The sequence below is a fragment of the Brachyistius frenatus genome, unplaced genomic scaffold (genome assembly GCF_029030835.1).
Source record: "Brachyistius frenatus isolate BFR_SWC_R1_liver_20210118 unplaced genomic scaffold, ASM2903083v1 Contig_130, whole genome shotgun sequence".
In the NCBI taxonomy this organism is placed as follows: domain Eukaryota; kingdom Metazoa; phylum Chordata; class Actinopteri; family Embiotocidae; genus Brachyistius; species Brachyistius frenatus.
This window is the reverse complement of record NW_027210729.1, coordinates 762,076-778,072: the sequence shown is the minus strand read 5'-3', so window position 1 is coordinate 778,072 and position 15,997 is coordinate 762,076. Positions and strand designations below refer to the sequence as shown.

At 39.6% G+C, this 15,997-nt stretch overlaps 2 protein-coding genes across 3 annotated transcripts; one reads left to right on the top strand and one right to left on the bottom strand.

Moving 5' to 3' along the window:
• Window positions 1–634: 634 nt before the first annotated feature.
• LOC138630248 (protein LEG1 homolog) lies at window positions 635–3,188 on the bottom strand. Its single transcript, XM_069714461.1, has 8 exons — window positions 2,855–3,188; window positions 2,686–2,772; window positions 2,535–2,608; window positions 2,270–2,374; window positions 1,872–1,990; window positions 1,309–1,450; window positions 1,128–1,224; window positions 635–1,033 (listed from the first exon to the last, which is right to left on the bottom strand). The coding sequence occupies exons 1-8, from the start codon at window positions 3,150–3,152 to the stop codon at window positions 882–884; spliced, it is 1,074 nt and encodes a 357-aa protein (XP_069570562.1). The 5' UTR covers window positions 3,153–3,188; the 3' UTR covers window positions 635–881.
• A 2,025-nt stretch (window positions 3,189–5,213) lies between these two features.
• Window positions 5,214–11,870, top strand: stx7l (syntaxin 7-like). 2 transcript variants are annotated; one of them, XM_069714408.1, is made up of 10 exons: window positions 5,214–5,433; window positions 7,229–7,321; window positions 7,497–7,566; window positions 7,848–7,938; window positions 8,092–8,229; window positions 9,180–9,226; window positions 9,315–9,405; window positions 9,538–9,610; window positions 9,819–9,901; window positions 10,475–11,870. In XM_069714408.1, the coding sequence occupies exons 1-10, from the start codon at window positions 5,292–5,294 to the stop codon at window positions 10,568–10,570; spliced, it is 924 nt and encodes a 307-aa protein (XP_069570509.1). In that variant the 5' UTR covers window positions 5,214–5,291; the 3' UTR covers window positions 10,571–11,870. The 2 variants fall into 2 exon arrangements, with proteins under 2 accessions (XP_069570509.1, XP_069570511.1); XM_069714410.1 differs by lacking the exon at window positions 5,214–5,433 and having other exon boundaries at window positions 6,554–7,321.
• Window positions 11,871–15,997: the final 4,127 nt, after the last annotated feature.

Below are 15,997 nucleotides of genomic sequence, written 5' to 3'. Positions count from 1 at the left end.
TTGTAAGTGTCGCTTCAGATGCCTATATCATTACTGCTGGAGAAATTACATGAAAGCATTTACATCATATTACCACTAGGGTGCACTATTGGACCAGAATAGATCTCTGGATAAAATGCTATATACAGTATATGCTTTCGTGTGCATCAACATTATGCTAAATCTTATGGTGCACTTAGTAAACTGATCATGTTTCATAGTCATAACATATAAATTCTCCTTTCTTTTGATGCTACATAAATATTTTTCACCCATCTGCTAGTAATGAAAGAAATATTTAGAAGTAAAAGAAGTAAAAGTAGCAGCCTTGTAAGCATTCTCAATTACATATGAAAATACAGTTAAATTCATACTGAAGTAAAAAAATATTATCTGTAAAATGTACTTCAAGTGTCAAAAGTGATCATAGTGGTCCCTGTAAGAATATTACAAATCATAAAATTGGATTATTGTACCCAACAAATAAAGTAAAAAAACGAATTTCAGTGTTTTATTAAATCATTATCTATGTTGTATGCAAAATTAAAATCTGTAAAGTAACTATTAACTAGAAGGAGTTTGAGAACTTTGAGTGTTTGGACTTCTTCATGTTGACAAACTAAGATGTTACTGATTAAAGTGCAATAACAAGAGCTTGAATGAAAAGAGTTTAATAGTGAGGGAAGTGAGGGATTGTTGACAGTTTACCGAGAAACAGATGTTCATAAGAATGACGAGAACAACGACATGTGGATGACCACGGTCTGTTGGTCCACACCCTCCAAATAATGGTCATTATTTGAACTATTCGGTTGGATGAAAAACAAAACTCACTTCTGAGGTGACAAAGTGACTCACTTTACACAAAAGGAAGTTTGTTTCTGCTGGCGAGTGTGTTTGTCTCAGCAGCTTGTAGACATTGAAGAGATGATGGTCATGAATGTGGTTGTAGGGAAGGTGGGATTCAGCAACAGCTGCTCCAACAGCTCCCCGCCTTTTTCTCTTGTGGTCACTGAGCACATGGCGCTTTTCCACAAACTCTCCAGCGTCCCACCTGGGAGATGACATCATCATTACCATCACTAAAAGCTTGAAAATTCAAGACAAACAACAGCTATATGAAAAATGTAACTTTGTTGGTGTCCTACCAAGTACAAAGTTGATATTTTTCTTCCAGGAGAAGATTCTCAGTGTGTGGTTCTCCTCTGCACTCAGATCAGCTATGTTAGGTGCAACATCGCCGTCCTACAAGTACAAATAAGACAGAAATGAAAAAAAACTGCGAGATGTTAAATAAATAGATGGATGGATGAAGTTGTCGGTATGTACCTTCAAAACCCGACCTGGCATGGGGTTTAGGAACATCATTGCTTTTTCCAAGTTGGACTGGAAATGAGCCGCCGACACGTACTCTGCTGAGCTCAGCCAGCTGCTGGCGAACGACATCTCTTCAGAGGAATAGTGGCTCTGCCTGATGGAGAGGAGAGGACAGGAGGGAGGCCGAGGTTCAGACAGGTTAAAGGAATACTTCAGCATTTTAGGAAATATACGTTCTGCTACAGTCACATAATAAGCTACAGCCTGGAGACAATTAGTCTAATTTAGCAGGGGAAATCAGCTGGCCCGGCTCTGTCCTGGACTTATGTTATCACTGTGAGGTTGCCTAGCTACCAGCAGAGACTGTACTGTATGCAACTGGCCAAGAAATAGTCGAGCAAACAAAATCCCCCTGCATTTTACCCTTAGTTTTTGGTATAGACTACAGGTTAAACAAAAAGATATAATTTGTTGAATAATGAGCTTTAAAGGTTCTGGGAGACAGTTTCCCTCTTTCAAGTCTTTACACTCAGCTATGCTCCATATTGTATCAAGGTAGATAGATGGATACATACTTGGTGTTGCATGCTGCAGAGGCTGAATATGAAGCCATGAGGGCATCCCAGTAGAGACCAAGAAGAGCATCTTTCTTCTCGTTGTCAGGCAGAGGAGAGTCAGTCGAAGCCTTCAGACCCTTAAAACACACACATGGACCATTAAAGGACTATTCCAGCAATTTAGTATTACAGTTTCATAAAGGTGGGGGAAGCTGAAGAGACAGTAAAACAAAAGCAGGAGGAGCCAAGGTATGCTGACTTTAGACCCTCTCTGCTTTACATAGGCTCATGTTTTTCTAACTCCATACCTCGACTTTGTACCCCAGGTGTTCTGTTATAAGAGGACATTATACAAGTGTAATGCAAAGAAGTACACATTTAAAACCAGCACCGGTGTGTATGTGTTTTCCAAATACCTGAAAAAAGGCATCCCACTTCTTCATAGCATCAGGGTAGCGAGTTGAACAGTCAGCATGGGAAGTACAATAGTCCTCTGCACCTACAGGCGCCTGCATCTGGACCTGATGACATAATAATGATCATTATAGTCATCCTCAACATCATTAAAACTATAATTGTTCATGTTTGTGATGATATAAAAACAACATCTGCCAAAAATATTCCATGAGTACAGCTTTTAATGGGGTTTTTTTTACGATCAATTTAGGACTGCACAAGTACCTGAACTCCATCTCCTAAGAAGCCCTGCTGTGCAGCAGACAGGAAGGGAAGTATAGAAGCATAGTGGTTCACACCTGGGGAGAAATAAAGTTGCAGTTCATGCTCTGCGTGTGCGTTTGTGTTCATTTCTAAGTTTGTTTGTCGTACTTACAGGCCCACCAGCTCTGAGGTGAAATGCACATAGTATCTCCTGTTTGTAGACCGCAGGTTGTTGCACCGGTTGGGTCACCCAGACGCCCTACAGAAACAGCACATTATTGGTTGGTGTCTCGATTCTATAGCATTATTATTGATACTACTCATAATAATGTTCTTCTTACCTGACGTGAGCAGCCATCCGAGCTGCAGTGGCAGTCCCCAGATTGGACTGTCTGTTGCGTTTGTCCCCATGGATCCCATGAAGGGATCTGTGGCAGCTATCATCAGCCGGTAAAGACTCATGCGTTGAAGGAAGTGCCAGGGGTCAGGATTCAAAACCCCATCCTGGATTGGCAAATCAGTCATTTGGCCAGTCGTATGTGCCCACAGGATAGGCCTGTCATTTTCTAGAACTACAGCAGAGCTGCTGAGAGCCACTGCACAGGCCAGGGTGAAGCCAAGAAGCGCTGGACGCAGCATGATGGGTCCGCAGAGGAGCAGCGAGTCAGGAGGGTATGCCCTGGGCTGAGACTTATTTGAGGGCTTAACAGGGCTTATCTACCCTCTGTTCACACTGAAATTGTCTGCACAAACAAACACCCACATTCACCTTTGTCCATGTGACAGACAGTTCAATGGACCCTCGCTAAGATAAGAGAATGTCTATATGCAGCTCGATGTCAGATTTATCTCCGCCAGTCAGAACAGAATCTGTCTGACATCACTGAACTTGGGGTTCAGTGTCTTGCCCGAGGACACTCAGGCATGTGGACAGTAGGAGCTGGGGATTGAACCACCAACCTTAGTGGGCAACCCACTCTACCATCTGGGCCACAGACAACCCATTTAACGCCCCTCAAAGTCAAAGATAACAGTGGGTGGCTACAGATAAATCACAATTACAGTATGTTCTATGTTGGTTTCAGTCCTGTTACGATCTACATGGTTTTTTTTTTAACATTAATTCTAATTCAAAAGATATGTGATCATGACTGGCTTTTTTCTATGAAAAAAACAACAACTCAAAATACGGGAGGGAATGAGGTGAATGTTTATTTTTCCATGAACTGAAGTAGTGTTTGGTTAGCCTTGATGTGCTAACAAATACCCCCCCCCTAACATAAACAATGAGTTGTGTTAGCTCATACAATTTTGAGCTGTAAGCACGTCCACTAAAGATCATTTGTCCAACATCTGTGCTATGCAACAGCATGTTTGCATTCAGGGACAGGTTATTTGATCTGGAACAGGTCTGCCTTCTGTCCCCTGAATGAGTCAAAACTAAACACAGATAAAAGCTCAGCTTTTAAGCTTTTATATCTAGAATTATAGGTCAGCTCGAACTCCCTGTTCTTTTTAGTCAAATAAATACTTTTCCATTTTTCACTGACTTTTATCAAACCAAATAAGTGTGTGCCTGTATTTCTAATTGTATTTTTTGTAACCCTTTTTCATTTTATATATGTTGCTTTTACATTTTCTTTTGATGCCTATTATGTTTTATGTAAAGCACTTTGAATTGCCCTTATGTTGAAATATACTATACATATATAGACTTGCCTTTTTGTGCCTTGAACCAAAGATTTGAATACAAAAGCTTCTACTTATTATATGTACTGTCATTGGCAAATATTAATAGACAACTTTGAATTTCCTTATTGGATCCAACATGATGTGTAACTGAACTGGACTGGTCAGGTGCCTATGAACCAGCATCTTGCTCAGTTATTGTAATTTACTTTCAAAATAAAACATAAACAATGGTCTAAATCAGGGGTCTTCAAAGTTTTTCAGGCCATGGACCCCCAAACTGGTAGAGAGATGGAGCCTACTATATATATTGTATAAAATTGTGTTTTATATTAAACTGGAGGAGTGCAGGAGGTTTGGAGGGACAGGTCCAGGTTAGTCTTGCGCTGTGAGTGAACCGGTGCCCAGCTTGAGAGAGCTCCTGTGTGTCACTGAATGTGTGTATTTCTTACTGAAAGATAACATCTTCTGCCTCCATTTATCCATTCACTACAACATGAAGGATTCATGTTAATGGGTATTTAAAGACATTTAAATTTGTGAAAAATATATACAGTGAACCCTCGCTATAACGCAGTTCACCTTTCACGGTCTCGCTGCTTCACGGATTTGCATCGTGCATTGAAATCACATTACGACTATATGTAACGTAGATATAGTTAATGTCCAGTTCTATCTATTTCAATTGTAAAATAAAGGTTACTATTTCACGGATTTCGCCTATCACGGTTTCTATTTGGAACGTAACCCCCATGAAAAACGAGGGTTCACTGTATATAAAAAAAAAAATTATAAAATAAAAATTATAAAGAGATATTTAAAAAAAAAAAGAAAAATTCAACCAAAAATGTCATGGACCCCCTGCAGTACCTCCGTGGACCCCCTAGGGGTCGCGGACCCCCCTGTTGACGACCTCTAATCTAAATAGGAGGATTTGTAGATTTATGTGTTTTTAGTTGGACAATAGCTTCGACACTTACTGTGAATGAGCTGCCTCCTATTTTTCTTCTTTTTTTTTTTTTTTTTTAATGAGTCTAGACATGATTTTTCACAGTTTTTGCTCTTCATGTTTGTTTTTGCGGGGAAGTTATGTTGCTTCATTTCATCGTTTGCCACAATAAAAACATTTTCCACCAATCACGTTGCCTCCGGAGCGGCAGGCATCATGTGACGGGGGAGTGGCACAAAAACCAGGAAACAACACACGGGGCCGCTGGAAATTACAAGAAAGGTAAAGTCAAAACTTTTACACAACAGAGCTGAACATTTGGGCAGAATCGACGCGTTAGGAGGAGACAGGCGATTTTACGATGTCGTTTCACATGTTGGAAACAACAAAGCAAATGAATTTGCTCTCCGGGAAAAAAAAGAAAAAGAAAAAGGAGCGACACATTTTTGACTCGGATTCATAACTTTTGTTAGGAGTGTAAAGTTCATATAAATCCTGCGTTAATCCCGATAAACACAAGTGGTTCAGGAGTGATTATTTATGCCTTTATTTTCTTGCCAGTAAAAAAAACAAAAAAAACTCCTGTGATTTCCGCATTTGTCTTGCAGGCAAAGGGGGGCAAAATACGGAGGATGATGAGAGTGCAACAAGTTTTAATTAACATAAGTCCCCGTGATATTTGATTGAAGTGAAAACACGTATTGTGTCCGTGTGACAAGTTTCTTAGCTGCTGTTTATTTGCATACTGGCCCTGGTTTCTGTCCTTTCGAGTCAGCAGGAAGTTTGCATGATCAGCTCTGATGAAAAACCCCTTCACTGTGACAATGTGTAATTGTTATACACCAGAAATTAAAGGGGGGGGGGGGAAAGAAAAAACAACAACCTTTTTATGTATATGTTCACTCTGAATTGATGGTAAATGTAGTCACATGAAGTAATACATTCCTCAGTGTGAGCTATATTGATTGAGGAAGCTGTGTTTTTCCTGAGTTGTCCTGTTCCTTGCGCAATGACAGAAGGGCCTACATGTACCAGGATGCATTGCTCCTGAACTTGTGACACCTGATCCCCAAATCCCTGTGCAGCGCCCACTTAACAATAATAACGAAAAAGCAACCGGACAATATTGGCAGCTTACAGGTTATTGTGACGTTACATTTACTAAATCGGACCAATCTGCAATCATTTTCAAGGTATGAATACATCATTTATAACGAAATCCAGAGTGTGTTAGTTGACTCCTGTGTCTTTTACACCAATGTACCTGCCGAAACACCTCCTGGGTTGAACCTTTGGTTGTGAATCACCATATTTTCAACCTGACAATTTTCCTGTAGACAAAGCAGGGTCTATATATATATATATATATATATATATATATATATATATATATATATATATATATATATATATATATATATAAAAGGGGTTTCTGAGTTTGAAATGGAATAAGTTGACTGGCCCCTACGGAGACATAAACTCAACCTCATCCAACAGCTTCTAAATGAACTGGAGCATCAACTGTACTCCAGGCTTTACTGCCCGAAACATACGGTGGGAATAAAACCCCTGACAGAGATGAAGTCATGAGTGGCACGACACTCAGTCTCACCACAAGATGGTGGAAGATAATTATTATCACAGTAGATATTTTTGGGTGTTTTGCAGGAAGAAAATGTGTAAAAAAAAAAAAAAAAGGTTTTCATACATCAAATCGGGTTACAAAGGGTATACCAGGAGGAGCACATCCGTGGCATCAACGTGTAGCAGCTTGTGTTTCATGTTATAGTGACTTATTAAAGCTGCCACAAATTAAGGCATAGCCAGTAAAACATGTTTTGTAAGTTGACAAGATTTGGACAATATACAGAAACAACTGGTTTCAGCCTTGGATGCCAAAAGGTATTTTCACATGTCAGTCATGAGAACAGTTAGCGAACCACAGTAATTATGATAATTAGATCCCAGTGTGAATCATGACAGAACAAAGTGACAGACTGTGTGTGTGTGTGTGTGTGTGTGTGTGTGTGTGTGTGTGTGTGTGTGTGTGTGTGTGTGTTGTTGTGTGTCCTTACAGCGCTCATCATGGCCTACCAGGCTGGGATTCAAGAGGACCCCAGTGTTTTGGTTCACAACATCAGTTCCAATATCCAGAAGATCACACTGCTGAGTAATACACACACACACACACACACACACACACACACACACACACACACACACACACACACACACCATTAAGATTACACCGACTTTACTGACTGCACTGTGTGAATCATTGTAGACACGTGGAGATACTTCAGTGCAAATAAACAACGCGTTTTTTGTTCTGTCTTCCCTCTCAGCCTCCGAGCTGCAGCGGGCAGTGTCCCTGCTGGGAACGGAGCAGGACAGCAGCCAGCTACGACAGACGCTGTGAGTTATGGAGGCTCGGTTGGGTTTTATATAACTGGTCTATAATAATAAGTATCTTAGTAAAAAATAAAGAAAAAGTTCAACCTCAAAACCATGATGGGCTCAAAAGTTGATCACTCATTTAAGAATTATATTTTGCTCATAAAGATTCCGCTACAGCTCCAGTTTTCTTTAATCAGCTGCTTATAATTCCTACTGAGAGTACGTAGGGTCTTATGATATCTGTCTCTTTACCAGCTTTACTTCAACAAAATAAAATAGTATTTCTGTTTGGTCGAAAGTCAACAGAAACAGCAGCAAGGCAACCACCTGGCGAAGGAGACTGACCGACTGATCAAGGCATTCAGTGCACTTCCTGTTGGCCTGGATCAGGTACCAAACTCTTAAAATTCTTCCTTAACCGTTGTTCAAAGCTTATTTCCCAAGTTTGGTAGCACAAGCAGTCTGATTTAAATCATCCGGACCACGTTGCTCTAACACATATTTTTGTGGATTCTCTGGTTGTCTTTGTTTTCTGGGTCTTAGCGGCAGAGGAAGTTACAGAAGGAGCGTCTGCTGAACGACTTCTCCGCCTCTCTAAACAGCTTCCAGAAGACGCAGCGGGATGCAGCCAGCAAGGAGAGAGAGTTTGTGGCCCGAGTCAGAGCCAGCTCCAGGCTGTCGGTGAGTGAACCGCCTGTATCACCTGTCAGCGAGATGCCAGTGAGGTCATCGTGCCAGCGGGTTGAGCAGTAAAATAATCCGTTATCAAATGAGATGTCCCACACAGAGTATGCTCGGATACTGTGGGAGGGTGATAATGAATGATCTGAGCTATAGAGACAACGCCTGTGATTCCAGCAGACGCACCGCAGCGGTTTCAGAAATTTGCCAGATGCATCTAAATTATTACTCCATTTTCTAATAACGGAGGCAGTGTGCCTTTCTTAAACTCCCCAAATTATTTTACGCACTTCCCCTTATGTCTGCTTCCGCATGTCTCTAAATTACATGAACAATCCTTTGAAATGTATTGTGTCTCGTCTTGGATGTAAAATCTATCAATAAGAACAAAAACCTCCTGTGTGTTCTGGCTGTTACTTTTACTTTTACAATGTGACAAGTTTTTTTTTCTTCTTTCCTCAGTTTCATTTGCAACAACAACAGATGTCAGTTTAGAAGCAAAGTTTCACAGGAAGCTCTCACATTACTGAGCTTCACACGGGGTCTTTTTAAATAGTGACTGTTTTCACTCCCATGGGGGAGCCTGCTTGCCTGGTAACTCTGTTCCCTCATCGCTTATCTCACTGCACAGAAAATAATCTGTATCTGCTGTTTCTATTGATCGGCAGGAACAGTTTCTTATTGCTTTAAATGCTTGGTGAGGAACATATCTTGGCTCGCACAAATGGTACAGGTTTTATTTGTTGCATGTGACTGAGCATAAATTTGGACAATGAGCTGGTTTGCACATACTGAATCAAATTATATTCAATGATGCACTAGGGGAATGGGCACAGATGTTATAACACCCTGTGCCTACTGAAATATTGCTGTGCATATAATCAGGAAAAGAATGTCCTCTGCAGTACATTTACAATATTAAGTAAGTAAATATGAATTATCTCTAAAAGGGAGGTCAACCTGAAGACAGCTTTGGAGATCTATCTGCTTTCCAGGGGTAAGTCCACCGTTTCTGATCATCATCATCATCATCATATCTATTGTTATTATTTTAGTAATTATTATTATTACATGTATTCCTGCAGTGAGTCACAGGTGCAGGTTCAGACCGAGGCTATCACTGAAGAAGACCTGATGCTGATCCAGGAGAGAGAGTCGTCCATCAGGCAGCTGGAGGTATAAACGATCCACAGAGTACTCGTGCATAATATAGCTCTGTGTCAATGTTTACTATAAAGTCACAAACATGAGTGACACTTCAAGTGCCTCTTTTATGTGAACCCTCTCTTTGTATGATCCTTCATTTAGTCCGACATCACAGACATAAATGACATCTTCAAGGACCTGGGCATGATGGTCCATGAGCAGGGAGACATGATAGGTGAGCAACTACACATTTACAAAATGTAACATCTTCACACCCACTGTAAGAACATATTCTTTTGGATATTTACTTGTCAATCTATGGCCAGTACATCACCCAGTGCTCACTTAATTTAAGACATATAGCAAAGAGCAAATATGAGCGTGCGGTATTGTAAAATATTTGCTGTGCTTTAAGCCCGCCCACCCAACTGTGTGTTTTACAGATAGTATAGAAGCTAACGTGGAGAAGGCCGATGTCAACGTCCAGAATGCCACACAGCAGCTGGCACAAGCTGCAAACTACCAGGTAAAATACTATACGACAGAGAGGATGAGGAACACGAGTGAGTAAAGACAGATACACTAGAGGAACTGAGAGGAGCAGCAGAGAAGCTTTAAAATGCATAAATTATTTTTTTCTAAAATAATTACTTTTTTATCTACCATATTTCCTATCTCATAAGTATTTGTTCATATTGTGTGCACTTTTTTTGGTCTTCTCTATGCTGCAGTAAATTCCCCCACTGTGGGATTAATAAAGTCAAATCTATATATCTAAATGTTAAGAGGTTGGCTGGCAGCTGGTGCGTCAGTAAAGAAATCGAAGCGATAGTCCCTCCAGGTATGTCTTATAAGTGCGTGACTCCCCTGCACATGGACTGCCTTGTGTAACCAAGTTATTAGTCAGTTTTCTTTCTTAAATAAGGGTGAAACTAAAAAGAGAACGCTGAGTCACAAGGTGATTCATGCTATTTGGTGAGTCACCTCAAAACATCCACTAGTTTGAGTAAAACAATCTCCCTGTTCATTCAAATTCAGACGATCTTTTATGTTTATTTAAGGCTCGAACAACTTTTTTCCTTTTTTTTTTTCCTTCCAGCAAAGCTCCCGGAAGAAGATTTGCATCCTGATGATAGTGTTGGCTGTGGCTGCTGTGGTAATAGGACTCATCATCTGGGGTTCTGTGAAAGACTAAGGGTATTGTAGTCCTCACTGACAGGACAGAACACTCTATCACTGTGAAGCCAAACTAGCGCCGGTAGCTTTATTGTTATAATCAGCTTTAATGAAATAATTTGTGTCGGCTTTACTTGTGTTTACTTCGACAGGAAACAACCTGTTTGCCAGATAAAGGAGTAAACTCAACCAGGGTATTGCTGTGTTCACTGGCAGTCACTGTAATGTTGACAGTCTCCCCATTGAGCTGAATGTTGGATAGTGTACAGTGCAGACAATGTTTCTGGGTGCAATGAAGCAGCAAGTGGGTGGAGGCAGGTAGGAGGTGATTATCCTTCATTTGGCTGCAGCTGATTCCTTTTATCATCAGGTTAGGTATGAAAAGTCCTCATGCTATATTTTCTTATCAACTAAAATATAAATCAAGTGCAGTTTGTACATTGACTGCAAATAAACAAAAGCCAGCCTTGGTCCATCGTAAAATATAGCCAAACTACATTCAGCTTATTAAGAAACACAGTGACAATGCAGTCTTTCAATAATTCATCTCCTTTATTTTAGGTTATCATTTGTTGTCATTATTATTAATTAAAATCATTAGTTCATGTTTATTATTGTGTATATAATGAGAAATCAAGAAGTACTGTATATACCATTTGTAATAATTGTCCATGTTAAATTACAATCCAATAGCAATCAATGATTCCAAATATTAAAGGGAAGGATTGGTTGTTACTTGAGGGAGGTGGTGTTTCTTTTGACTCATCAGTAAATCCTTATTAAATTGCAGTCCTTGTCGCACAAAGAATCTAACATGTACAGTAGACAATAGCAGCAAGGGTCAGGTAATACTTAAGAGTTTTGTTTTTTGGTTTGTTTTAATCTTTTGAGATGAGATGTTTTATTTAAAACTCCTGAGCACAAATGTTTTCAATTATTCTTGCTGATTAGACCTCGTTACAGGCTGCCTTTGGCTTTGTGTTAGAAGTATATCATTCATTCACTGATGGTCCTCAGAGGTCTGATTAAATGAGAGCTTTATGGGTTGATCATTTGTGTGAAGGGATGGTAGGCTGTCACTATTTTTCTGTGAATGACAAACTACCTATTATTTCTAGTATCACAAATATAATGAATCCACAACTCAAACCAAAGCAAATACAAAGTACAGGAAGTTAATACAGAGTAGTGTAAATTAAAGCAAACACTAATAAGACAATCGCCACAACTTTTTGACCCACGTGTAAAATTGTGATGATGTGTATGTTTTTAAGATTGAAATTTAACTACCATTTGTTCAATAAATTACTTGAATACAAGATGTGAAAAGAGTGTTTATTATTATTATTATTATAAGATTATAATATAGTTTAGACTATATTACATTGTTCCTCTGGTACTATAGCGCATAACTAAAATATGTATTGCAGAAACAATATTCAACTTTATTTTCAAAGATAAGTGATAGATACCCTGGTGGGTGAAACTCATTGGACAGGTTGTTTTACATATCATGGAGTGCTGCTTAGTTATTTTCAAGTGCATTGGACATTGAAAAACAAGATAATAAAAAAATTGTAAAGCACCTTTCATACAAGAAATATAGCTCAAAGTGCTTCACAGCAAGAGAATGACATGGTGTTTCACATAAACAGATAAAAAGGAACACTTAAAAATATAGAAATGAAATGCCGAAGAACAGATAAAATGCAATAGAATTCAAATATAAAATAAGCAATATGCATTTTAAAGGTACAGCAGTTCAAGTGTAGGAAAGTGCAAGAGAGCTTCAAGAGTAGCTAGTTAAAAGTGGACGTACAGAGATATGTTTTGAGCTTTCTTTTGAAAGTATTAACTGAGCAGCTTCCCTGATATCTACAGGTAGTTTGTTCCACAGCTTTGGATCGTAGCTGACAAAAGCTGAATCCCCAATTTTCTTTCGGCTGTTGCTGAGAACCTCCAATAAACCTGCAGCAGATGATCTCAGTGTTTTTGAAGGCTCATAGTTCACCAGAGTTAGAGATGTAACTCGGTCCGAGCCCATTAAGAGCTTCGTATGCGAGGAGGAGGACCTTAAAGTCAGTCCTGGGTCTTACAGGCAGCCAGTGCAGAGCAGCTAGAACTGGACTGATGTTCTCTCCTCTTGGTTCTGGTTAACACTCGAGCTGCAGAGTATTGCTAAAATACATTCAGTGATGGAGCGCATAGATGCATCATCATTTGGTTCAGCAGCGATGTACAGTTGTGTATCATCTGCATAACTATGAAAACAAACATTGTGCTCTCTAACGATGTTCCCCAGAGGCAGCATGTAGAGTGAGAACAGTAAAGGGCCGAGGCAGCTTCCCTGTGAAACCCCACAGCAGCTGTCATATTTCTCTGACACTTGATCTCCAACGGTGACATAAAACTTCCTCCCTCTGATGTATGTTTTGAACCAGTTTAAGACACTGTCGGACAGACCAACTAACTTCTCAACACAATTGATCAGAAAATCACAGTCCATCGTATCAAAGGCTGCGATCAGGTCTGAGAGGATCAGAAATGAGACCTTATTTTCATCAGAGTTTAGTCAGAGGTTGCTGATTATTTTAGTAAGTGCTGTGATGTGCTGTGATGTGCTCTAAAGATGTCAGCATTGACATTTCAGTAACTGTTGGTGACCCTCTGTCTTGCCCTTTAGTATTAGTTCTCTGTGTTCCCCAGTAGAGGACAGTGAAGTTATCATTTGGGCCAAATCGGTAGGGACGAATAGTTTCCTGGCTGAATTGTGTAGTACAGAGGGGAATTTCAACCAATATGATGCTAGCCAGAGCGGTCATGCTCTTTACTGTTTGACAGAAAGAAAAACATTAGTTATATTTGCTTGTAATGCAAGAGTTTGTTCCTGTTTACTGATAACATGATCTCAGCATTTTCCACAGATAAGGATAGTCCAAGTTCTCAGGTAAAACTAAACCTTAAGAAAAAGTCACCTGAGTAAATGCATCATTAACTGAAGCCAACACAAGAGTGTATGTGTATATCTTTGCATGTCACAAACAACAATTTAAATATAGAGGAAACAACATATAAATGAAAGAGGACCAATAACGGATCCTTGTGGTACCCCTCATGAAACCTTTTATTAAACATTCTACTGTTTGACCTGGAAAGAGTTAAAAAACAGATTGTACAATATGTTTTCCCTTGTTTATTGTATGGACTGAAAGAAATAACATTTATGAAAGGATGAGATCAGGGAGGAGAAGGAAGTTAGCTTATATGTGTCAGAAAAGACTGCTGGAGTTGGACAGTAATGTAGAAGTAACAGACTGCTGTGACGCAGAAGGCAAAAGTTTCCTTGGCAGAGTGAAAGATGAGGAGGATTTGGGCACAGTGTTGTAAATACACCACTCGGGCACAGAATGGGTTGAACCAAGCGTCAGTAGGACAGAGAATATTTTGGTCTGGTTACGCACACACAGAAAGTAACAGGTCGTTGCAAAGAGCTGAGCAGGATTTTCCCTCCTGACTGTAATGTCACTGCTGTGGAGGACGAGGAAAGTTTGAGCCGGGGCAAAATAACTGCGGTGGAAGCAGGGGGTATTCGGTTTGTGGTGGATAGACTCCGTAGGTTGTTTTTCACGTAACAACATTTTCCTTAACCCTTATTGTACTGCATTATTTAAGAAGAAGGCTAAGCGGCAAACCACGGGAATAGAGGCTGAAATTTTGGGCGGAAGTAACTCGGTGATGTACCTCCTTTGTAGAACTGTAACACTGTGGCAAAACTGTATCTTGGATACGGAGGCTGTTTTTTCAGATGACTTCAAATTCACAGATAACTACAGAAACCGGACTAACTTTAGAGATGGGAGGTTTCTCTCTTTCACACTGTAGTTCAAAAAGTATCTGTTGGGATGGAGAAAAACTGGAGAAATGACTGATCTGCGCAAACAGTGAGCTCACCGACGTCAGGTTGGTTGATGCGTCATTAGAAGGAGGGTTCAAGGAAATTACAAGTTGCTATTAGTTTTAATTTCCATTAGTAAGCTGAAAGAAGCTCTTTCTAAAATGTCTATAAAATGTGTCACTTTGTATTTTTTTTTTTTTTTTCCAGAAACAGAAGGGAAGAGGCATGATTTACATTTAATAACAGAAACTAAGAAACTGGATTACATATTGCCTATTAACAGTATTCACACTCTGACATTTTAAATATCGGATTTACATTAAATTGGACTAATGTGTTACAAGAAATGTTTTAAACAGAATAATCAAAATTGAAACTCTACAGGCCAAGATATGCAGACTTTTTTGTCCTTTCGCATTATGCAACTTGATTGCATTTTTATCAGAGCTGCCTGGTAAATGAAAACTGCTTTCAAACTCCATACCGAGCCTTTCTATTAAAAATTATGATTAAAATAGTCTTAAACAAAATCCAGATTAACTTCACATTCCTGGGGTTCTTATCTCAGACTGGAAATATCCCTTCAGAGCCACAGAAGACACAACTGTGTTTATAGAATAAGCAGGACTTTGTGATAAGAAAACGGATGTTTGTGTAATATTGATGGGTTGCCAATGAACTTTTACTCGCTGTACCTCCTAAAATTCACACTACCTGAATGACAATGTGTAAAGCCTGTTGTTGTTTTTGTTTTTTTTATTAAATCAAAGTAGATAATTGCTGCTGCCACCAGGGGGCAGTGTTCGATTTCTTACCTTAACCCTGAAGTCCATAGCATACCTAAATCTATGCCTATAACTATTTACTTTTCTGTCACAGTGCATGACTATGTGAAAGTACATATAACACAAATCATAGGACATCTACCCACAACACTCACCGAGTATATACTTTCATTGTCTAACAGTAGTGCACACATAGAGGGTAAACCTTTTAAAGACATAATACATCTCATTATAATAGCAATAGAATAAAACTAGCCTCCTTTAAACTGCATCAGACCTTTGTCACAGCCAATCGAGACTTTGATCTCTCCTTGAATGGGATTTTAGGTCTGATCCATGTTAATTAACTGAGATCAAAGTCCAGACTGTCCTTCAAACTGGCTGCTCAGTTTCAAGCTGTTCATGCTGAGCATGGTGTCCTTGAGTGAGACACTGAATCCCTTTCTCCTCTGGGGTGCAAATCAACCAATTATAATAATAATGACTATTATCTGACGGGGCACTAAAGGAACTAGAGTAGTGCATTATTTTTTCAGCTGAAATCGTGTTAGCAGTAGCCTTGTCCTCGTCATAACTGAGTCTTATTTTTAACCATCCTCTCCTCTTCTCCCACCCTACTCTTATTTCGCCTTCTCTCTCTTGTCATTTCCTTTCCATTACAGTAAATCTGCAGTGCTGCATCAATGGCTGCAGATGTACTCACTATTTTTAGTGCTCGGTAAAGCCCACAGGATAGACACTGCATTTACCTCGGGTTAATGTTGAT